This window comes from Populus euphratica, unplaced genomic scaffold (genome assembly GCF_000495115.2).
Source record: "Populus euphratica unplaced genomic scaffold, PopEup_1.0 scaffold48.1, whole genome shotgun sequence".
Classification (NCBI taxonomy): Eukaryota; Viridiplantae; Streptophyta; class Magnoliopsida; order Malpighiales; family Salicaceae; genus Populus; species Populus euphratica.
In genome coordinates this window covers 845936-871543 of record NW_011499879.1, presented here as the reverse complement: position 1 = coordinate 871543, position 25608 = coordinate 845936, and the positions used below count along the sequence as shown (strand labels likewise).

Sequence of the window (25608 nt, the reverse complement as noted above, 5' to 3'; positions counted from 1 at the left end):
TTTTAGGAAATATTCAAGATTGATCTTGCATTGATTTTTCTCGTGTGCTCATATACATAATTAATTAAATTAATTTTTTTTAAATTAAAATTAAACTGAAATTAGTTTAAACATATTATTTCAGTTAGATTTGGTTTTTAAAAATTTATTCAATCATGTTTGGCTCGGTTTTTTTAGTTTTAAAAAACCGAACTGATTAGTTTTATTAAAATTTTAATTATTTTTAACAATTTGATTTTTTCAATTATTTTTTTAATTTTCTTAATTTTTTAATTTTTTTACTTACTCCTATAAATTACTAGGCCCATCAACCTTCTTTTGTTACCTTACCCGCACATTATTAGTTCATATGTTTTTTTCAAATGTAATTCTGTAGTTTTGTCTCTGATCAATAGTAATTTTGGTATATGCAATAATAAAGAGAGTTTTTTTTCTTATAATAAGGTAATCTTGACTGTGAAGGCTCCAAAAATGCATCTGGTTATGAGAAGCTTAAAATGAAAGAACGGTAATCCAAATAAACCAAAGAATTGAAAGCTCCACTAGAAAGAAAAGAAGTGAGCTATTTCAACGTACATACACTGAAATTCACGAATAATTCTCATATTAAACTCAATGATGCACACTTTCTTTGTAATCCATTCTTGTTATTTTTTCTTGTTTCATCTAAAACACTTGAGTAGCAGCAAAAATTAAAAAAAAAAAAACTTTTAAGTTTTGTTCATGATAACACCGGTAATTCTATATAAAAAAATAAAAAATTATATTCTTTATAATAAAAAACCTATCACTAGAGTGGTGTTTGTTATATTAAAAAAGGATTTTTTCAAAGTATTTTTTTAAAAATGTATTTAAATAATATTTTAATTATTTTTATACTTTACTTTTTACATCATCCCACTAAAATAACAAAAAATATTAAAGCAAAACAAATTAATTTTCTTCAAAAATACAATTCTACCGCAAAAATAAGTACTGCCGAACCAATAAAGCAAGAGCGATAATGATAGCTTTGAGTGAGTTTATATATTAATTATTTTTTGAAATTCATATCTTATAATATATTAATATTAATATGATGTTTTTTTAAAAAAAAAATTAATGACCAATGAACCCAGTCATGACTCGCATATAATTAGATTCAGACACGGAGATTCCAGTTTCCCATACTTTACAACGGCTAAATCCTCAACCTAAAAATAAAATAAAATTCCTTTCCTGCTCGGTTTCTGATTTCTTTCAGCAACTCCCTTGTATAAATAATCCGTTACTCACAAAAAAAAAAAAACAAAAAAAAAAACATATTATTTCTCTGTAAGAGCTAGAGACAATGAAAAGTGGGGATCTAGAGAGAGGGACAAAGAACAGAGGAAATAACTCAAATTTCCCTTCATACTATGTTGAAACAGCAGAGAAGCAGTGGACTTCTTGGCTAATTCCCATGTTTGTTGTTGCCAATATTGCTGTTTTTATTGTTGTCATGTATGTCAACGATTGTCCTAAAAAAAATCTCGATTCTGAACGTGGTTGTGTGGCTAAGGTCCTTGGCAGGTTCTCTTTTCAGCCGTTGAAGGAGAACCCTCTGTTTGGCCCGTCTTCTGCTACGTAAGTTCTCTCTTTTGCTGCTTTTGTTCAAAATTGTGAGCTTTATTGGTGTTTTGATGTGGGTTTGAATTTGTTTCTTGATTGGGGTCTTGTGTTTGGTTTGGGTTTGTGAGGTTTTGTAGTTTTTGTTTGTTTGATTTTGGATTGGGACGTTGAGGGATTGGTTAGTAGTTCCTTATAACTTAATTTTAGATAATCCTTTTCTTTTGCCTGTTAAATGGTTCTGATTTGGTATGTTCGATACTTGTTACTAGTGTTAATTGAGACAAGGGCTTAATTGCGCTCATGACAACATATAGTACCAGGTGTTTATAAGAAATATTTGATGAAAAGTTCTGTTTTTTAATCTTGCTTTTACTGGGGAGCATCTTTTCCACTTTATGGACGACGAAATTTGTTCTTGCGATCAGGTATCAGGGCAGAGTGAAAATTACGGTTTTTGGACTTGGTATGGAGTTGAATTTATCACCAAACGGTTCTGGAAGCTTTTTGTAAATTCTCTGTGTTTTCTTCACTTTTAAAGGTGCTGGAGTTTTGAGAACACGAGGCTATATCTTGTATTTGGTTTACAGATCAAAGACTACAAGATTAAATTTTAATCCGTAATTCACGGAGACATATCTAGTAATGCTTATGATCTCTTGAGTGCTGTAGACTGGTGTCTTGATGGATTGGATTGAGCAGTGTGATGACATAAATAGTATTCCATGTCAAGTTCTTACTTGAGCTGCAACAAAAATTCTTAAACATTACAATTGTTGCAATATGTTCAAATTTATGTGCCTTTACTGCTTGTAGGAAAGCATCTGTAAGCAGCCTTCTAATTCATGTGGCAGAAGACAATTGCTTGATTTCTGTTGAGGAACTTTGATAGTTAATCTTAATGTGCTGATGATTGTGCAGTTTGGAAAAAATGGGAGCTCTTGAGTGGAACAAAGTAGTGCGTGGAGATCAAGGATGGAGACTCATCACCTGTATGTGGTTGCATGCTGGTGTTATTCATGTGCTTGCAAATATGTTGAGCTTGGTCTTTATTGGGATTCGCCTTGAACAGCAGTTTGGATTTGGTATGTCATGTTCTTTTATTTTGGTAATCTATATCAAATCTTGTTGATTGTGTGCCTGCATCACAGCTTAAGTTGAAATCAAAATGCTTGCAGTTGCATCATTTCACACACACATGCGTGCGCCCTCACGAGCGAGCGCATTCAAATGCTACAAAATGGAGACTGGAAATACCTTATTCCTTGGAATATTATTGTTCTCACACTTTTAGCACGACATCAAGTTTTTAGTACACTCATCTTTATGGTTTTTACCATTTTATCATAAAACACATGCATAGTAACATGTATTTTGAAATATAATCTGGCAGTGCGAGTTGGGCTTATCTACCTAGTATCAGGATTTGGTGGGAGCATCTTTTCTTCACTTTTTATTCAGCGAAACATTTCTGTTGGTGCATCTGGTGCTTTGTTTGGACTTCTTGGAGCAATGTTATCAGAGCTTCTTACCAACTGGACGATCTATTCTAATAAGGTATGCTGTCAGCTGTTGGTTTCTTTTGCATGCATAGAAAGGTTCTCTGTGTACTCATCATCTAAACATTCAGGTTTTGTGTTTTATGGACAGCAAAAACTTGAACTGGAAACAAGCAGACACTCCCATTTGTTTCTGTTTTTTAAATGTTTACACATACACTCAGCTGTCCCATGCGCTATGCATTCTTTAAACTGTTAGTTTAGGTTTTCAGATTTTATGGTTGTTTCATATGGTTCATATATTGTAACAGATACAGATGCCTGCCTACTAATTCCTGGGACCAAGACCAATGAGACCAAGACATTCTTTTGTGATTGCTTGTCTGATTGGCTGCTTCATTTTTTTTTCAACTGGCTTTAAGTAATTTACATCTCACAACTACTTTCTTCTTCTTGTAGATTGCTGCTTTCCTCACACTCTTGGTTATCATCGCCATTAACTTAGTGGTGGGAATTCTTCCACATGTTGACAACTTCGCACACATTGGAGGTTTCTTTACTGGTTTTCTCCTTGGCTTTGTTTTGCTACTTCGTCCACAGTTTGGTTGGGTAGAAAGCCGGTATTCTCGTGCAGATGCTCATGTAAAATCTAAGCACAAGGCTTACCAATACATGTTCTTGCTGGCTGCTGCAGTCTTGCTTATTGTTGGGTAAGTTTTTTTTCTCTCGAATTAAGCAATGTGTTAGATTAATTCAATGCTCCTCTGGCGTCCTCAAACATCAACAGCTTATCTTCACGAAACCAAGTTTTTGTCTGTTGTTTCTGAAGGCAAGTTTTGTTACGGATGAGCGAGTGCAAAAACTTGTTTCTAATTTCCTGTGTCCATTATTATGTACATTGCAGGTTTACCTTGGGATTGGTAATGCTGTTTAAAGGAGAGAATGGGAATGATCACTGCAGTTGGTGCCATTACCTAAGCTGCGTGCCTACTTCAAAATGGAACTGCGAGAACCGATGAAGATTTTTCCAACTTATCTTCTGTTTGATCATTTTTTTTGTTCTTTTTTCCCCTCTATTTGTGTTGATTTTCATTTGTTCATTTTTTTGTTATGCTTCCACGTGTAAGTAAATGACACTGGGATTGACTTTGGACATAAAAAGAGTAATATAACGTTTTTTTTTTTTTTTAATATAACGTTTTAAAATCTTCAAGGTGGGTCTAATAACTTACAGAGCATGAACTACTAGCAATCCCTTGTTAATGTAATACTCGGCATGGACGCACATGATATTATTCCTTTTTCTAACCCTTTTTCGATGAGAGACCAAATCCGAACTCTATAACTGGCATCTCTTTGGTGGAAATGTCCCAAATGATGTCCCATCATTAGTTGCCTTCTAACACGTTGAACTAATTTAACTAGGTTTACTTGCAACTTGTCAATCAATATTAAAATAATGAATTAGTCTTAGCATCCAAAATACAGGTCTGGTAAGTGTTGACGTCAGTTGTAATCCAAATATTACGATGCAAGAGTGTGAGATAAAAGATCCTTACAAACTATTAATTGCTCTATGATGAGCAAGCTATTATTTAATCCTCGTGTTTTAAGTGAAATAATTAGTTAATTTTTTTTAGTTAAAAAAAAAAACTCAATACTAAATCTCTATAAATATAAAAATTTTAATCAAATAAATTTTGATAAAAAAACAATTTGATAATGTTGCGATTTAAAAACATAGCATAGTGAAATTGCTATATTCTATCTTAATTGGTCAATTGATTGAATCTAGTTGTCATTAAAAGATCAACTACTTCATAAAAAAACTATAATTTTATGAATATTTTCTTCCAAATATATTTTATAATCAAAATATATATTTTTATCCATTTTGTAGATTTAAAAATAGATTTCAATTAAAATATCAAAAAATTATTATTCACACAATAAATAAGTGATTCTAAATAGTTAAATATGAGTTTGTTATAACTAAATAAAGATATACTCCAAATAGATTATGTAGATGGTATGGTCACTATGAGAAATTTGGTCACACTAAACTATGATAATAGTTTAAAAAAGATATAACTTTTGATCCGACAATTGAATCACGATGAAATTTTTATAGGAGTTTTCAGAGACTGTTTTCTTTATAGCAGCCACTCTGTCACTATACGAACCATCAAATCTTTAGATATAAAAAAATATTGTTAAGACTACCTAATTTTGATAATTTTAAGATTTTTCTTGTTATTTTTTATATTAATTGATCAATTTTACTAATCATTACAAACCATTCAACTAATTATATTAAAAATAGCATAATTTGACCAAGTCATGTGTAGAAACAAAGATACTTAGTAAATGTTATTATTTTAAAGCGTGATATTAGTTCACTCCTATATTAATTCATTAATTTTTTAAATTTTATATGCTAATTTTCAAGAATAAGGTGTTATACAGATGCAATGGCTGCAAATAAAAGAGTAATCGGGTATTGGGTTTGTTTCTTGATAGTAGAAAATCATGGGTTCTGCAAAAACTAGGAGATTTCAGCGGGGTTGATGTAAAAAGTGATAATGCCAATGGTGAGGTTGTCTTTTTCGTGAAGTGTTAAGGATAATTCAATTTAGTGTAGTCCAGGTGGGGGAGTTGTTTTTGCAAGTTTTGAATGATATGTCTTTGTTTCGTAAAGGATTACTTTCTGTTTTGTTTTTATGGTTGAAAAATATTTTTAAATATTTTTTAAAAAATTAATTATTATTTTAATATAATAATGGTAAAAATAAATTTAAACAATAAAAAAAATATTTTTAAATAAAAAACATTTTAAAAAATTATTATTATCACGAATTAAACCAGCTCTAAATGCATTCAAGGTCGTAATAAGCAAATTAAATGGATCCCTTGCCCGCAGAGCTTTGCTTGCAACTTCCATTGTTTAACATCACCGGGGAATAAGATAGAATCTAGTAAGATTTGTCTGTTAGAAGTAATTAATTGAAAAAAATGACTCTGGGATGCAACAAATTGTTCAATGCTCATCACGGCACGTGTTATTCCATTATTATTATTATTATTATTATTATTATTTTGCATTGATGCAATATATTCATTGAAAATGTAAATGGTTTTGTTTAATGTATAATGGCTCTTTAGTGATTTTTAAACTATAATGGTAATCCTATGATTTTTTTTTCGTGTACTTAATTCAATACATAAAATGTTTCAAGTATTATAAATATATAAAATATAATTTCTGAAACTAAAAAAAAAAAACACATGCAAATCTTAGAAGGGTAAGGGTAATTTTCCCATCTATCTTCAGAAAAGCTGATTGACTCTCTTTAATATTAGTGGGTTCATGGCCAGCACATAAAACATAAAGTCTACGGAGCTGTGAGGGACCGAAGGCCACGTAGTTGGGCCACTTAAAAAGCTTGTGGATGAACAAGGCAAGAGCTGCACATGCTGATGGCAGTGGCCTCCTCAGAATTTCCATGGATAAATTCGGCAATTAGTATATAATTTTTAAAAAATGGGCGAACCAATACCGCAGCAAAAATATATAGTAAAATAACATAATTTTACCTATTATGGTTTAAAACTATGATATATATTAAATATTGAGTTTTTAACTGATATTAATTCATTTCAATCCCGACAATTAAATTCTAGCTATTCTCTTGATCCCCGACTCTTCTCAAAGCACTCGCACAACAGATATTAATTCACCCAGCTTTCTCTGCGAAGTTCAACATCTTTTGATTCTGTTCTTCTACGTGCTCTTCTGCGAGGGCCTCAAGGCTGCCTTCTTCTCCTCCCTGTATGGACTCACCACACCTATATGTTGCTGAAGTGACAGTGTGGGTAGTGGCCATTTCCACATGCATGACTATCATTTATTGAGATTGGCATGTCCTTTTGTAGGCCAGAATCATTATTTTTATTATTTTTTTTGCATTTCTTTTTATATAAAATTAGGACAATAAATATATATTTTTTTCAAACATCACCCATTTTAAAAAAATTTAAAAAATTAATAAAGTTTGATCATGTCTCGCTTCTAAAACATGATCAAATTCTAATTTTGTCTCAATCGGTTAATCAGTTAGATCTAGTTAAATTAATCAATCTATTATTTTATAAAAAAATTATAATTTTATAAAGTTTTTCTTTTAAAATATTATTGTTCACACAATAATAAATGATTTTGAATAGTCAAATATAAATGTCATAACTAAATAAGAATTTATCCAAATAAATTATATAAATAGTCTAGTAAATATATTTATGGATCTACAAAATAAGTCTAGTCTCAAAATAAGATCATAACAAACTAAAATAATAATTAAAAAAACCATAATTTTTAATATGGCTATTAGATTGTGCTCAAATTTAAACATGAATCACTACATTGCTATGGGTTGGATATTTAGATATAAAAAATTTCATTGAGACCTTTTAATTTTGATATTTTTAAGATTTTTTTTTATTTTTTAAAAATTAGACAACTCTTTTCATTTATTATTACAAGCCAGTAAATTAGTTGAGTAAAAAATAACATACTTTCATCTTATCACACTTTAAAAATATAACATTTAATAAATATTATTATTCTAAATAATAATAATTATTTTATTATATTTTAAAATAATAATATTTAATAAATATCATATTTTTAATACTCAGAATCACCAAACCATTCTACATGACAAAAAAAAAAAATTATATCAAATCTTTAATTTTTTTTAATTTTATGTACTAATGATCTAATTTATCCAATTGTTTTTTTTTTTGGTCCTTCCAACCAACGCAATTGAGTGGAAACTGTACTTTTTCCTGGGATTTTAGGAATTTGGCAGCTAGTCGCCTCATTCACTCCCTCTCTCTACCTCCATTGTCACACACATTCAGAAAAGATAATGGCACTTCTGGTAGCCAAGGCTTCAAATCTTTACACGCATTTGCTAAAAAAAATTCTCTATTTTATTTCCCAAGAAAATAAAAAGGAATAAAACAAGTGACTCGTTTAGAAAAATTTGTAGAAGAAAAGGAACATAAATGAGTAAATGCCTCTGCCATGAAAAATTGACAAAATGGGGCTGTGTTCTTTGACTTAAGAGAGAAGAACGATGTCTCCGTAAATTCAACGACATGCCGTGCTTTCCACTGTTTTTCAAGTACGATATGTTTTTGCATTTTTCAAATGCGTTATTTATTAAATATTGTTTTTTCAAAACATAATCAGCTATACTATTTCACTAAAAACAAAAAAAAAATGATATTCCGTTATTTTTTTAATTATTGTGCTAATTTTTTTTAAAAATCCAATTTTTATTTGGGTATAACATGTACTAATAGATGTATCAAAACCTGCGCACTAATGCATGGCAGGGGGCAACTCAATCTTTCCACTGGAATATAAGATGTACCGGTCAGTTCCATTGATTGACCATACGGGGTGGCAGAAACCTAACCAAGTCTAGCTCTGGATGGCGACCATCACAACCACCGGCATCAACTTTCCCATGTCTTGAAAACATGTTCTTTCAATGCGATCTCCCAAATCCATGTGGGGCACGAGCTCCCTTTAAAGCTTGAGGTATTATTTATTTTGACATTATTAGCTGTTTAATTCACCAAATCGTCAGTGACGAAGTGTAAAATGGCATTGTACCGTGCTACGCCGTCATGATGCATTACAGGCATACAGGTAACCACTGCACAAATCTAAAAGTCGTTTATTTCAGAAAAGATAGCACAGATCAGAAAAGATTAAGAAAAACAGGCCGTAGATAATCGTAGTCAGGACATCGGAGATGATTCACACTCCTAGTTAAGCCTTAGTTTACCCCTAATACAGAAACACAGTTCAAATACACTCTATGTAAGATTTCCATTAACGTCTAGCCAGCGCCACTAGACAACTTAACACAGCTCAGACCAAGACAGATCAAGTATAAACTAAGTTACATACATTTGTTAGCCAGATTATAAGCTACTCCAAAAACTATGTTTTAGTATCTCTGCCCAATAGGCATTCCCAGCTTGTCCAATCGACCAGATCCAGGGTAAGCTTTGCTTGAAAAACTTGCACGCAAGGCAGAAGCAGGCTGTGCACTACTCGATCTAGGATCACCAAACCCGAAAACTGAGTATCTCCTGGTTGAACTGGATCTCTCATATTGGGGTCTTTGCTTTGGAGCGCTAAGAGATCTCGCCTTAGCCCTCGAAGATTCAGTGTTAGACATATAATTTGGGTAGCCATAATAACCAATTAGGAAGTTTCTTGAGCCATCACTCCTACTGGGAGTGAAGGGACTTCTCTTACTACTACCACCCCTTGATGATGCAGAGTAGAATTGTGGGCTATTTTCGGCTGTGCATAATGCTTCTTCGACAACATGAGAAAACTTCAATGGACTTAAAGATTGAACTTCACAAGATGAGGGGCTTGGAACAGTTTGATGGGCTGTTGAGTCTTTCGTAGTTGTGAAACTATGGCTATACTGATCCGCTGACAGGGAAAGGTGAGAAGAGTGAAAGAGATTTCGACGTTTGGGAGTAATGTGGGGTTTTCCAGTATCAATCTCAAGGATCTTGTCACTCTTATCATCATCAATAGTGCCAGTTCCTGCCAAAGGGACTTCGTGATCCCATGTTTGATCATCCATCCGACGCTCTGACCAATTTAAGGATAAGTGTGCAACGTCTAGATCACCAATTGCTCTGCCTTTACATTTTGACCCAGTTCTCTGCAAATGTAAAAAATGGGTCCATAAGCACGCAAGGCCTGGATGATAACAGTTGAATAATCCTCTGAAGGGAACGAAATAACAATACCTTAAGTATTGATGATTGTTCATATTTTCCACTCCTGGCACGAATGGCATGCTCGAATTTTTCAGGGGTTGGCGGACCCTACATGTAGTTTAAATATGATCATTAACACATAACTGAGTGAACTAAAGTACATGCGCCTAGAAGAATAATTTAATCCTCCAATTATCTGCTTCCAAGAAAAATATTGATACGCCAAAAGTTATCTTAATTTCATGAGCACCGCAGCTATGTTTGAAGGATGGAATTTGTTTTACAATATCGCTCTCACTGATTTGTTATATCCACTCTCAATGGACCACCAAGCTTACATCATTCAAAAACCATAAATTAATATATATAGTGTAAAGTTGTCTGGAGCCTGAAAGAAAGTTGGTCTGCAGCTCCAAGGAAAAGTATCCTTGAGTCCATAAAGCAATGCAATTCACTTCTCAAAAAATTCCACCACAAAGAATTCAAATATGGGAGGGAAAATTGAGTTCCTCTTACAGGGTGGTGAAAGCGAGAGGACTTGCTACTTGAATGAGAAGATTCAGAAATTTGGGCACGTCCTACACGTGCTCGAGACTGCGCTCGCAGCAAAGCTTGCATCCGATGAAGCCACTCTGCAGTTCGCTTCCTCTCAATGTGACCTCTTACCAGAGCTTGAAGTCTCACCAATGCCTTTAACGCCCGTAATGCTCTCCTCGCCTAAAGGATAAGCCATTAAAAATAGTCACTAAGCTAAACCAAATCAGAACTGTAGAACAATTCTTCGAGGGCTAACCTTATACACTAATGCTTCTGCTAAATATAAAAATTTTAATCAAATAAATTTAATAAAAAAACACAGTTTGACAATATTGCGCTTCAAAAACATAGCATGGTCAAGCTGCTATATCTAACCTTAACTGGTTAACCGATTGAATCTAATTGTTATTAAACGATCAACTTTTTCGTACAAAAACTATAATTTTATGAATTTTTTTTTTAAATATATTTTATGGATCAAAATATATATTTTTGTCCACATATTATTTACACAATAGATGAATGATTATAAACAGTTAAGTATGAGCCTATAATAACTAAATGAGGATGTGCCTCAAATAAATTATATGGATGATCTGGCCACTACGAGAGATTTAGTCACACTAGACCGGGATAATAGTTCAAAAGGGCTACAACTTTTAATCCAACAGTTAAATTACATTGAAATTTTTATAGAAGTTTTTAAAGATTATTTTCCTAATACTAGCCACTTTTTTACTATATAAACTGTCAAATCTTTAAATATAAAAAATTTCACTCAAGTCACCTGATTTTAGTAATTTTAAGATTTGTTTTGTTATTTTTGAATGTGGTTGACTAATTTCACTAATAATTATGTACTCAACCAATTAGGCTAAAAATAGCATAATTTGACCAAATCACATTGAAAAATAAAAATATTTAATAAATATCATACTTTTAAAGTCTGACCAAACTACGTATTTCACCCAAAAAAAAAATTACTCCTATATGAATTCACTAATTTTTTAAAATTTTGTGTGCTAATTTCCAGGAATAAGGTGTTATACAGATGCGTTGGCGACGAACAAAAGCCTAATCGGGTATAGGGTTTGTTTCTTGATAGTAGAAAATCAGGGGTTCTGCAAAAATTAGGAGGTTTCTGTGGGGTTGATGTAAAAAGTGATAATGCCAATGGTGAGGTTGTCTTCGTGAAGTGTTAAGGATAATTCAATTTAGTGGAGTCCAGGTAGGGGAGTTGTTTTTGCAAGTTTTGAATGATATGTCTTTGTTTCATAAAGGATTACTTTCTATTTTGGTTGTATGGTTGAATAATATTTTTAAATGTTTTTTTTTAAATTAATTATTTTATTATTATTTTAATATAATAATGTTAAAAATAAATTAAAACAATAAAAAATATTATTTTAATATATTTTTAAATAAAAAAATCTTAAAAAATAATTATTATCACAAATTAAACCAGCTCTAAATGCATTCAAGGTCGTAATAAGCAAATTAAATGGATCACTTGCACGCAGAGCTTTGCTTGCAACTTCCATTGTTTAACATCAGAGTGGAATAAGATAGAATCTAGTAAGATTTGTCTGTTAGAAGTAATTAATTGAAAAAAATGACTCTGGGATGCAACAAATTGTTCAATGCTCATCACGGCACGTGTTATTCCATTATTATTATTATTATTATTATTTTGCATTGATGCAATATATTCATTGAAAATGTAAATGGTTTTGTTTAATGTATAATGGCTCTTTAGTGATTTTTAAACTATAATGGTAATCCTATGATTTTTTTTTTTCGTGTACTTAATTCAAGGCATAAAATGTTTCAAGTATTATAAATATATAAAATATAATTTCTGAAACTAAAAAAAAAAACACGTGCAAATCTTAGAAGGGTAAGGGTAATTTTCCCATCTATCTTCAGAAAAGCTGATTGACTCTCTTTAATATTAGTGGGTTCATGGCCAGCACATAAAACATGAAGTCTACGAAGCTGCGAGGGACCGAAGGCCACATAGTTGGGCCACTTAAAAAGCTTGTGGCTGAACAAGGCAAGAGCTGCACATGCTGATGGCAGTGGCCTCCTCAGAATTTCCATGGATAAATTCGGCAATTAGTATATAATTTTTAAAAAATGGGCGAACCAATACCGCAGCAAAAATATATAGTAAAATAACATAATTTTTTACCTATTATGGTTTAAAACTATGATATATATTAAATATTGAGTTTTTAACTGATATTAATTCATTTCAATCTCGACAATTAAATTCTAGCTATTCTCTTGATCCCCGACTCTTCTCAAAGCACTCGCACAACAGATATTAATTCACCCAGCTTTCTCTGCGAAGTTCAACATCTTTTGATTCTGTTCTTCTACGTGCTCTTCTGCGAGGGCCTCAAGGCTGCCTTCTTCTCCTCCCTGTATGGACTCACCACACCTATATGTTGCTGAAGTGACAGTATGGGTAGTGGCCATTTCCACATGCATAACTATCATTTATTGAGATTGGCATGTCCTTTTGTAGGCCAGAATCATTATTTTTATTATTTTTTTTGCATTTCTTTTTATATAAAATTAGGACAATAAATATATTTTTTTTTTCAAACAACACCCATTTTAAAAAAATTTAAAAAATTAATAAAGTTTGATCATGTCTCGCTTCTAAAACATGATCAAATTCTAATTTTGTCTCAATCGGTTAATCAGTTAGATCTAGTTAAATTAATCAATCTATTATTTTATAAAAAAATTATAATTTTATAAAGTTTTTCTTTTAAAATATTATTGTTCACACAATAATAAATAATTTTGAATAGTCAAATATAAATGTCATAACTAAATAAGAATTTATCCAAATAAATTATATAAATAGTCTAGTAAATATATTTATGGATCTACAAAACAAGTCTAATCTCAAAATAAGATCATAACAAACTAGAATAATAATTAAAAAAACCATAATTTTTAATATGGCTATTAGATTGCGCTCAAATTTAAACATGAATCACTACATTGCTATGGGTTGGATATTTAGATATAAAAAATTTCACTGAGACCTTCTAATTTTGATATTTTAAAAAAAAAAAATTTATTTTTTAAAAATTAGATAACTACTTTCATTTATTATTATAAGCCAATAAATTAGTTGAGTAAAAAATAACATACTTTCATCTTATCACACTTTAAAAATATAACATTTAATAAATATTATTATTCTAAATAATAATAATTATTTTATTATATTTTAAAATAATAATATTTAATAAATATCATATTTTTAAAACTCAGAATCACCAAACCATTCTACACGACAAAAAAAAAAAATTATACCAAATCTTTAATTTTTTTTAATTTTATGTACTAATGATCTAATTTATCCAATTGTTTTTTTTTTTTGGTCCTTCCAACCAACGCAATTGAGTGGAAACTGTACTTTTTCCTGGGATTTTAGGAATTTGGCAGCTAGTCGCCTCATTCACTCCCTCTCTCTACCTCCATTGTCACACGCATACAGAAAAGATAATGGTACTTCTGGTAGCCAAGGCTTCAAATCTTTACACGCATTTGCTAAAAAAAATTCTCTATTTTATTTCCCAAGAAAATAAAAAGGAATAAAACAAGTGACTCGTTTAGAAAAATTTGTAGAAGAAAAGGAACATAAATGAGTAAATGCCTCTGCCATGAAAAATTGACAAAATGGGGCTGTGTTCTTTGACTTAAGAGAGAAGAACGATGTCTCCGTAAATTCAACGACATGCCGTGCTTTCCACTGTTTTTCAAGTACGATATGTTTTTGCATTTTTCAAATGCGTTATTTATTAAATATTGTTTTTTCAAAACATAATCAGCTATACTATTTCACTAAAAACAAAAAAAAAATGATATTCCGTTATTTTTTTAATTATTGTGCTATTTTTTTTAAAAAATCCAATTTTTATTTGGGTATAACATGTACTAATAGATGTATCAAAACCTGCGCACTAATGCATGGCAGGGGGCAACTCAATCTTTCCACTGGAATATAAGATGTACCGGTCAGTTCCATTGATTGACCATACGGGGTGGCAGAAACCAAACCAAGTCTAGCTCTGGATGGCGACCATCACAACCACCGGCATCAACTTTCCCATGTCTTGAAAACATGTTCTTTCAATGCGATCTCCCAAATCCATGTGGGGCACGAGCTCCCTTTAAAGCTTGAGGTATTATTTATTTTGACATTATTAGCTGTTTAATTCACCAAATCGTCAGTGACGAAGTGTAAAATGGCATTGTACCGTGCTATGCCGTCATGATGCATTACAGGCATACGGGTAACCACTGCACAAATCTGAAAGTTGTTTATTTCAGAAAAGATAGCACAGATCAGAAAAGATTAAGAAAAACAGGCCGTAGATAATCGTAGTTAGGACATCGGAGATTATTCACACTCCTAGTTAAGCCTTAGTTTACCCCTAATACAGAAACACAGTTCAAATACACTCCATTTAAGATTTCCATTAACGTCTAGCCAGCGCCACTAGACAACTTAACACAGCTCAGACCAAGACAGATCAAGTATAAACTAAGTTACATACATTTGTTAGCCAGATTATAAGCTACTCCAAAAACTATGTTTTAGTATCTCTGCCCAATAGGCATTCCCAGCTTGTCCAAGCGACCAGATCCAGGGTAAGCTTTGCTTGAAAAACTTGCACGCAAGGCAGAAGCAGCGCTACTCGATCTAGGATCACCAAACCCGAAAACTGAGTATCTCCTGGTTGAACTGGATCTCTCATATTGGGGTCTTTGTTTTGGAGCGCTAAGAGACCTCGCCTTAGCCCTCGAAGATTCAGTGTTAGACATATAATTTGGGTAGCCATAATAACCAATTAGGAAGTTTCTTGAGCCATCACTCCTACTGGGAGTGAAGGGACTTCTCTTACTACTACCACCCCTTGATGATGCAGAGTAGAATTGTGGGCTATTTTCGGCTGTGCATAATGCTTCTTCGACAACATGAGAAAACTTCAATGGACTTAAAGATTGAACTTCACAAGATGAGGGGCTTGGAACAGTTTGATGGGCTGTTGAGTCTTTCGTAGTTGTGAAACTATGGCTATACTGATCCGCTGACAGGGAAAGGTGAGAAGAGTGAAAGAGATTTCGACGTTTGGGAGTAATGTGGGGTTTTCCAGTATCAATCTCAAGGATCTTGTCACTCTTATCATCATCAATAGTGCCAGTTCCTGCCAAAGGGACTTCGTGATCACATGTTTGATCATCCATCCGACGCTCTGACCAATTTAAGGATAAGTGCGCAACGTCTAGATCACCAATTGCTCTGCCTTTACATTTTGACCCAGTTCTCTGCAAATGTAAAAAATGGGTCCATAAGCACGCAAGGCCTGGATGATAACAGTTGAATAATCCTCTAAAGGGAACGAAATAACAATACCTTAAGTATTGATGATTGTTCATATTTTGCACTCCTGGCACGAATGGCATGCTCGAATTTTTCAGGGGTTGGCGGACCCTACATGTAGTTTAAATATGATCATTAACACATAACTGAGTGAACTAAAGTACATGCGCCTAGAAGAATAATTTAATCCTCCAATTATCTGCTTCCAAGAAAAATATTGATACGCCAAAAGTTATCTTAATTTCATGAGCACCGCAGCTATGTTTGAAGGATGGAATTTGTTTTACAATATCGCTCTCACTGATTTTTTATATCCACTCTCAATGGACCACCAAGCTTACATCATTCAAAAACCATAAATTAATATATATAGTGTAAAGTTGTCTAGAGCCTGAAAGAAAGTTGGTCTGCAGCTCCAAGGAAAAGTATCCTTGAGTCCATAAAGCAATGCAATTCACTTCTCAAAAAATTCCACCACAAAGAATTCAAATATGGGAGGGAAAATTGAGTTCCTCTTACAGGGTGGTGAAAGCGAGAGGACTTGCTACTTGAATGAGAAGATTCAGAAATTTGGGCACGTCCTGCACGTGCTCGAGACTGCGCTCGCAGCAAAGCTTGCATCCGATGAAGCCACTCTGCAGTTCGCTTCCTCTCAATGTGACCTCTTACCAGAGCTTGAAGTCTCACCAATGCCTTTAACGCCCGTAATGCTCTCCTAGCCTAAAGGATAAGCCATTAAAAATAGTCACTAAGCTAAACCAAATCAGAACTGTAGAACAATTCTTCAAGGGCTAACCTTATACACTAATGCTTCTGCAGAAATGCTGAATCATTCATTATGTACAGATAGTAAAGTATAATCAAAATCAGTAAGGAATCTCAAGCTGGTCACAGTATCACACTGTTACATTCACTGCAATTTGAAAGACAGCTTAAAATTATGGCGCCAAACAAAACAGAAGTCACACCATCTTGAAAATTTGAAGGGAAACAGGACATAAGCCTTGAAAGAAAGCGTTGATCCCATCTGACACTACATTATAGATGACAATGACATCTCACTAGCCGCCCTACCCAGAGGGAAAAGGATAAAAGTAATCCACGAGCCTCTGACTTTAGTAATACCATATTAAAGAAACCAACTAACCCAACTTTCATCTTCAAAATATTCATTCCGGACAGAGGAAACATGTGAACTTTTTGTTATTTTGGACCCACCTTCACCTATTTGCAAGACCAGTGAGGTGGATGAGAGCAAGAACATACATGGAAAAGAGGAACCTCAGAAGGTCAATTAATATGGTTCAATGGTCCAATCAATTTGAAATTTAAGCAAGATTTAACTACCACATTCCTTAATTCATAAACTTCTTTTTGTATCTAATTTTACGACATTAATGAGGTTGTTTGGGATCGTTATTGAAACCATGTTCCCTAAAACTTTAAATGTTTTTTTTAATTAATTTTTTTGTTGTTTTAAAATGATAATGTAAAACATAATTTTTAAAAAATAAAAAAATATTATTTTCATATATTTACAAATAAAAAAACATATTAAAAAACAATTAATACAACACCACCACCACTTTATCAAGAGCTAAAATCCATAGAAGTATAAACAATTTATAGGCTGGCCCCCACGATTTGGAATATAACACTACCGGATTAGAAAAACCCATCTTTTATAAATAGGGCATCTTGTCTATGAAGTTATTATCATGCAGATAAACGACCCTTGTGGTCCAAAAGTAAACACCTGTGGGTTAACCATTAGGTAAGACAATTTTCCACGTGAGACCAAAAACATTTAAGCTACAAGACATGCCGATCAACTTAACAAACACACCGACAAAAATCATACTCCACTGATTAAACTTGACAAAATCATGATCTCGAGTTCAGGTTGATCCAATGTCTATAAAAAAATTTAAATTATTTAGCTTAAAATTAACCCCTTTTTATATTTTTTTAATTATTTTAATGTGATAATTTCAAAATTAATTTTTTTAAATGAAAAAATAATTTTAATTTATTTCTCAATAAAACTGGCACCAACCATAAGACATGGCACCCCTTGACATTATTCCACCAAACAAAAAGGAAGCATCGAAGTGCAGGAACAAAATTCTTTCCATTAAATGCTGAAAATCCCAACTCAACCAAGATAGAAGTGAAAATTTTAGGTCCACGTGGATTTTGGTATGGTGCATGTTACACACCCCGGTAAGGTTATAGGCACTAAACAACAACAACTATTAATGCCAGAGCCATATATAATTCAATTATAGGACTTGTAAATGGAAAAGAGGAAAACTTCCGTCCAAAAAAGCATTCTCATTCGGACACCGAGTTTTTTAAACAAAACGACAGAACAGAACAACTCATGTGAGAATGCAATGAAAAAGGAAAAAAAGAATACGGCAAGAGTGGAAACGAATCCGTTTTTGTAACTTAGCAAAGGAGGTGATTGAAACATGCATAACAAAAATCCCATCTCCCTCAAAAAATAAAAAAACAGACGTGAAAGAGAAGAAGCTTAGACACGAAATCGTATAGCTCAGTTAAGAAAACGCTTCTTTTTTTATTTAACAACTAAATAGTGCTAATCCACACAAATAGACTAAAACACCTAACTAATTAAAAAAGATTAATATTCTGAAACAGAGTAGAATTGAAGAATAGAGGACGTTAGAAGGAAAGAAAAGAAAGAGAGGGCGAATTATATTACCAGGTAGCCACGGAAAGCAGCTTGAATCTTAACAGCAGCGAGGTTTTCACGTAATCCAAGGCTCCCGCTAACGTTCGCGACACTGTTATTTACACACCTCCCACTACTCGTAAGTCTCACAACCTCGGCAGCTGCCTGAGCCGCTGCAACAGCAGCCTCCGCAACTGCAGCGGTAGCAGCAGCCACAGCGACCGCATGCTTGTTGGGGTCCTCCTCAAACTCCTGCCCGTACAAAACACCAGTTTTTCTGGCTTCAATATCTTGTTGTCGCTGTTGGTGGTCGTGGTCTTTTTCACGGTGGGACATAACAAAACTCCATCTCCGTTTGTCCTTAGAACGAGTGGTTTGGGGGTGTTCTAGTGGTGGGTCAGGTTTTTTGAATCCGAGAACGGCACGGAACCATTTGGAAGCTTTGCCCATTCAGTGAGAGGGGAGTGTCAGCGATGGTTTTCCGGTGTCCGCAGTTTGCATTTGCTACGAGAAATAGCGAGAGAGGAGGAGGAGGAGGAGCAGGTGGGAGAGTTTTAATTTGCTCTTGAATGCTATGCTGGAAGTGAAGCAAGGAATGTAAGAGAAGGTGTTTGTTGGAATTTCATAGGTGGGTAATAAATCCGGGGAATTTTATACGATTTGGAAACTGATGGCACAATTAATAGGAGTGGTGTCTTTTGCGTTGGGGGAAAGTACATTCGCTTCATTGCGCGTGTACTCAATCATTTATATTTTTTTCATTTCTAATTAATTCATTTGTACTCCGTGACGGATCATATCAAAAATAATATTTATGAATGAAAAAAAGATATATTAACACTATTAATGTATTTTTAGGATTGAGAAAGAATTTTCTTTTTAATAAAAAATCTAACATTTATATTAAATCAAATAAATCAAGAATTATATATAAAAAATATTAAAAAAATAAATATAGATCAAAATATTATATTGTAGGGAGAAGTTTAAATTTTTATTAGAAAAATAATAATTAAATTATATAAAAAATAATTTACTGATATATTCTTTTTTTTATTAACCAAATTTTCCTAACTTAAAGATACAATTTTCTTAAAAAATGTGATTTGTTTAATAAAAATTAATGATGATTAAAATAAAAATTTAAAAGATTTTGAAAGATCCAGGGTAAAAAAATAGATGTCTTTAACTAAAACATCTTCATCATATTAATGTGTTTATTTTTATTTTATTTTATTGATATAAAAAATAGATGTCTTTAACTAAAAACATCTTCATCATATTAATGTGTTTATTTTTATTTTATTTTATTGATAATTTTTTATCATAATGTTTATTTTTAAATAAAAAAATTAATAGAATCATAAAAGTAATTAAAATCAAATTGATGATCATGTCGCGGATATATCATAAAATATAAGAATAATATACTAAAACTTTCTGGATTCTTTTTTTTATGTTATCATGTGAGGATAAAAACAACTGTGCGGGAAAGCCAGAATAATATCTTATAAATATTCCTTGTTGATTATTTTTTACACAAAAGCAATAGGATATAAAGTGTTGTTAATATATAAACTTCATAATATAAAATATAATTTTTTAAATAAATAAATAAAAATACCAACCCTATATTTTATAATACCATAATTATGTGGTGTTTCAAGGCCACTCACTCCTATCATTTAGAAAAGCTTTAAATTTAATTGTATTTAGTTTGAAAAAAAATCAAAAAGATGTAATATATATATATAATTTTATTGTTCTATGCATAAAATTCTCATAAGTCATACATTTACATTTTATGAGGTATATATAGTGTCAAGATATATAAAATTTGTCACGTATCCGTACTGATAATACTATTTTACTGTTTTTAAAGATGTCATGAGCTCGTTAATGGAAAGGAAGGAAGAAAAGGATGTCATGAGCTCGTTAATGGAAAGGAAGAAAAAAAAAAAGTCTCGAATGGGACAGAAAGGGAAATGGAAAAACGTGACATGGAATGATGGAAGGTGTGGGAGAACCTGCATCGTCTGTCCTGATGCGACTGCACGCAAAGCTAACAGGGGTGGCTCATAGACATTTTTAGCCACGTAACTAGTTTCCCTGAGTTGAGCACATGGTCGGTTCAAGCCTCGCATTGTACCTTATTTACCCCCATAAACCCTTGCATTTTTTTTTCCTGTTCTTTTTCATAGCGTGCAAAATTTCAGAAGCCAGTCATTGTTGAGAATCTAGGCCCACGAATTTGACCTGCATTATCAGTTAAAAACAGTGGGCCACCACATTGATTGATCGGATCTCAGGGGTGGAGAAGGAAAGATCTCCTCGATAAGGAAAGCGCCTGCTCCCCACAACTTGTTCAATCAGGTGGATCCGAGCAGATCTTCCCGATTCATATGTTCTTGGCCGAGATCGCCTCTCGAAGAAAACGACCGAGTACAGCAATATTACGGAATGTCTTCAGTTAAGATATTTTTTATTTTTTAAAGTATTTTTTTATTTAAAAACAATTATAATAGTATTTTTTATTTTAAAAAAATTATTTTTAATATTAATACATTAAAATTATCTTAAAATATTTAAAATTAAAAAATATATTTTAAAATACAAAAACAAGTAAATCATAGAAGTGAATTGCTGTAACTGTGTTTTTTTAATATATATATTAAAATAATATTTTATTATTATTTTTTAAAATTTATTTTTTATATTAAAATGATTTTAAAATATTAAAAAAATCAAATTAAATTTTGAATAAACATTACTTTGAATGCAATACCAAACACTCTTATGATAAAATGAGAATGTTCCAAAAAAACAAAAGGTTTCTATTTGAATCAAGCTATGTGAAATAATTAAAGTTCATGTATTTTTTATTTTCAATTCTGTATACGGATTTCATCATTGAAAATCATATAAATTTTATTATTAATTAATTTATGTAAATTTAAATGGATGAAATATTAAATAACTGGGATTATTAAAATAACAGAGCTATATGAAATATTAATATGGGTTGGCAATGTAAAAGTGTCAAGTTCTGTACCTGAACATTAGTTCTATTGGACATCTCAGCCATTTATATTTTGTAATACGATCCTATCAACCTGAATTCATCGTTGCTTTCAAATCACGCGGGTAGAGGAGAAGATTATGAGCTTCGAAAGGAAGTATAAGAAAAGAGGGAAGTACTCTCAAACGGCGGAGAAGCATGAACATCAATTTGAGCGAAAATATGTTTTACTAGATAGGTGGCCACATTGTACCACGGCTCTATTTTTTTTTTTATTACATGAAAACATCAAGATAATGTAATTTTTTTAAAAAAAATTAAGATTTTAATTATTTACTCAAGATAAAAAAAAAATTAAGGAATAGCAAGAATAAAATCTAGATCAAACTTTACCTATTTAATTTTGTGTTTTAAAATGTTTTTAAAAAAATTAATTTTTTTAATTTTTTTTAATTTTTAATTAATATATTTTAGTGTTTTCAAATTATTTTAATATCTTAATGTTAAAAATAATTTTTTAAAAATAAAAAATTATTAATATATATTTTAATATAAAAATTATTTTAAAAAACAATTATAATAATTACAGTGCCAACCACTTTATTGAAAATGAGATGTCAGTCATCTAGTGCGCTATTTAAGGGAAATTGAGGTTTATAATACCCGAGGAGAGCGGGACACGAGGTAAAAACACTTTTGATGGTAACATTCAGTATTTCTACCTGTTATTCGAGGGAAGGGAAAGGAATGTCGAGGTTAAAGAATCAACCTTTAACGAGGGGGAGGGGTAAAAAATAATTGTTTTGGGGAGGTTTTTCTTATATATATCTTTCTTTCTTAATTTGATGGTAACATTCACTATTTCTACCTATTTCTTTTGATGGTTTTTTTTTTTTTTTGAGGGGGGGTTCTTGTATATATTTTTCTTTCTTGATTTTATACCTTTTTAAAAAAATTAAAATAGAACCCACTTTTACTGTAGGTTGTGTCTTGAAGCACTGCAGATGATATTGTTTATTTCAATGGGCATCTTTTTTATATATATTTTATCTGCAAACTTTATTTCTTTGCTATTTTATCAACACACTTAGTACTTACATTTATTTAGATATAATTTATTTTTATTTAATTTCTATCACATGCTTGTGGTCTTCAAAAGTGCTTCTTTTATAAATCAAATATAATTTTGATGAAAAAGTTTATTTTTTAAAGAAAAAAATAGAAATAAAAAAAGCCAAAATTAAAGGAAAAAAACAGTCATGTCATTCTTACTATCCAAGTTACATGGAGAACTACAATTCAATTCCATATATTTCAATTTTTTACATATTTGTTCGTTATTGTTTGAGAATTTATATTTAAGTCATGAGCTTCATTTTATTGCATTCGAGGCTCTATGAGTCAAGAAAAGAGAGGAAGTCACAAAAAAAAAAAAAAAAAAGATAGAGAAGAGAAAAGAAGTTTGATAAGTTCATATTTTGGCAATGAAAATAATTGATTTTAATATCAATTAATTATTTTTAAAAGAGGAGTTCCGTGGAAATGACTTGGAACTTTCATATTGTCATTAAAAAAAAATAGACAAGTTTGAGAATCTTTTTTAATTGGTCTAAATTTTTTATTTATGAATTGATTTTATGGTATCTTGGAGTTAAAAATAGATTTACTTGATTTTTTAATATTTTCAAGTAAAAACAAGTTATAAAGTGATTTTTTGAATCCAAGAACCCAAAAACCCAACTTTCAAAATTTTAAAATAAGCGACCATGGAGTATTATCTGCTTAAGCAGAATATGTGTCCCTTGTTTATCTCTTCAAAAACAATTGGGTAGGCAACTTAAAAAACAAGGTCAAGTGTGTTTGAGCTCTCTTTAATTACTATCCTCCATTTTTTAATTATCTTGAATCAAGTTCACTATGCATAGAATAACTAAAATAATATTTTAAAACTCATCTGATTTTATCATGGTTTTCAAACAACATTATTCTTTATAATTATCTCGTGAACTATTATACATGAATCTAGCCTGCAAACTTTATAAAAAAAACATGCTTATGAATACTGATTAAGAATAAAATATATATTTTATTATTTTTTATTCAAGAATATTTTTCAAATTAATCATTCTTTTAATTTTTTTTATTGCGTACAAATTATCGAGTCATTATTTGTTTTTTGGTTTTTATTTAACCTTCTCTTTCAGATCATGGTTATTTTTATGTTTAAAAGCAACGATTCTCGTAAAAAAAAAAAAACAAGGAATGGAACTTTAATTGAAGATATATATTTTCTTCTTAATTCATATGATTGATATTTTTATAAATATTTATTTTAGCAATCATATTTTTTTATTCAAAAAACATATTGCTAATAAAAATGATATGTTTTTGTTAAAAAATAATTTAATAAAATAATATGTTTTCAAGATTTAAATCTTTGATTTTCTTAAAAAATATCTATTTTAATTCTAATATAATTTAAAAATATATATTAAAAAATGTCGCTTAGTATTGTGCAGATAAAAATCTAGTTATATTCAAATTGACATTTTTTTCTTAATTCACATCAAGGATGCAGTTTTTTAATACTTCACACTTTTACCAAGCACTATAAATTAAACATTTTATTGAAATTATTTTGAAATTAAAACATGTTAAGATTCACATTTTTAATATATCATTGAATTACAAGATCAACCTCATGGTACACATATTCATGAATAGTTTAAAATTGTATTTTAAATGATATTTTATTAAAAATTTTATTTTTATTTTTTTATTTTAATGTGTTAATATTTAAAATATTTTTTAAAAATTTTAAAAAATATTATTTTAATATATTTTTTACAAATATTTTAAAAAATAATGAGTAGAACACTTATAAATAGTACTTTTTTTTTTAGATTAATGTGAGTGTCCGAATCCTAAAGTTAACGACTATATAAATACTTTATTATTATTATTTGTTCAGTTCGGTGTCGCGTCGACATCAATATCAAATTAAAAAAATTATCTTGCTGTGTTTGATGATTTATTTAGCCTTTGTGACAATGACAGGTGGAGCTGAAAGTGTAACGGGTCCAACACTGGATTGATGGTCTAAAGAGTTGTGATGGTCAAAATAGGAGACCTGGTCAAATGAACCGACGTTTTGTGCATACCAACATTTATACCTGTTTAGCTCACGGGTGTGGAAGGATATTGGACAGCTTGGTCAAAATCATCTGCATCTGTGAATGTTGACTGGTCAAAGGAGGCTTTATGTAACTTGGCTTCAATTATGGATGTGGTAGCTCGCACTGGATCATGCTGGCATGGCTTCAACTAACATGCTCCTAACGAGTTGAGACACTATAGCTGATTTCATGAGAATATTAACAACCCCCCGAGAACAAAAAGAAAGAAAAACAGATGATTACACTCACATCTGTCAATTTCCTCCACTAATCGATCTTCAACTATCTTGTTAAGCAACAAGAAGACGTGTATTTCATCCGGCTGAGTTTTTGGGCAGATTTATCCAACTCAAATTTCAAAGCTATAGAGTACTCTGAACCGTTGATGCAGCAATATCTCGGACCATGCAAGTCATTCGTTGAATTATCTCTTTTATGTTAGGTCATTCAAGCATTCAAACACATATTAATTTACGTGGTTCAGTAATTTGCTTACTCCACGGAGCTACTGGTTTGTATTAATCAAGCTTAGAAACAATACAAACAACAAAATAAAACACGGAGCTACTGGTTTGTATTAATCAAGCTTAGAAATAATACAAACAACAAAATAAAGAGGAGGAGAAAAAACTTCTTTACTCAACTCAACTCTCACTCTAGCTCTCTATGTGTTTCTCTCTATTTCGTGTGTTACTCAGCTATCAATGCACCCTCTATTTATAGCTGATATGGGAGATAATCTTATTCCTTTGTCAATTATGGTGGGTACCATTTTTCTTTGTTTAAACACCTTATGGTGGGCACCATTTTTCTTTGTTTAGACACTTACCATTGACTCTTGCATTGCAATCACATGGCTGCCA

The 25608-nt window shown here is 31.4% G+C and overlaps 2 protein-coding genes across 3 annotated transcripts; one reads left to right on the top strand and one right to left on the bottom strand.

Moving 5' to 3' along the window:
- Positions 1–1138: 1138 nt before the first annotated feature.
- On the top strand, positions 1139–4264 carry LOC105129016 (uncharacterized rhomboid protein AN10929-like). Its single transcript, XM_011030905.1, has 5 exons — positions 1139–1605; positions 2509–2672; positions 2981–3144; positions 3546–3796; positions 3991–4264. Exons 1-5 carry the CDS (start codon positions 1331–1333, stop codon positions 4103–4105), a joined length of 969 nt encoding a protein of 322 aa, XP_011029207.1. The 5' UTR covers positions 1139–1330; the 3' UTR covers positions 4106–4264.
- Positions 4265–8867: 4603 nt separating this feature from the next.
- On the bottom strand, positions 8868–19206 carry LOC105129014 (protein IQ-DOMAIN 14-like). 2 transcript variants are annotated; one of them, XM_011030902.1, is made up of 4 exons: positions 18581–19203; positions 10422–10622; positions 9936–10013; positions 8868–9847 (listed from the first exon to the last, which is right to left on the bottom strand). In XM_011030902.1, the coding sequence occupies exons 1-4, from the start codon at positions 18998–19000 to the stop codon at positions 9110–9112; spliced, it is 1437 nt and encodes a 478-aa protein (XP_011029204.1). In that variant the 5' UTR covers positions 19001–19203; the 3' UTR covers positions 8868–9109. The 2 variants fall into 2 exon arrangements, with proteins under 2 accessions (XP_011029204.1, XP_011029205.1); XM_011030903.1 differs by lacking the exons at positions 8868–9847; positions 9936–10013; positions 10422–10622 and adding exons at positions 14822–15797; positions 15886–15963; positions 16372–16572 and having other exon boundaries at positions 18581–19206.
- Positions 19207–25608: the final 6402 nt, after the last annotated feature.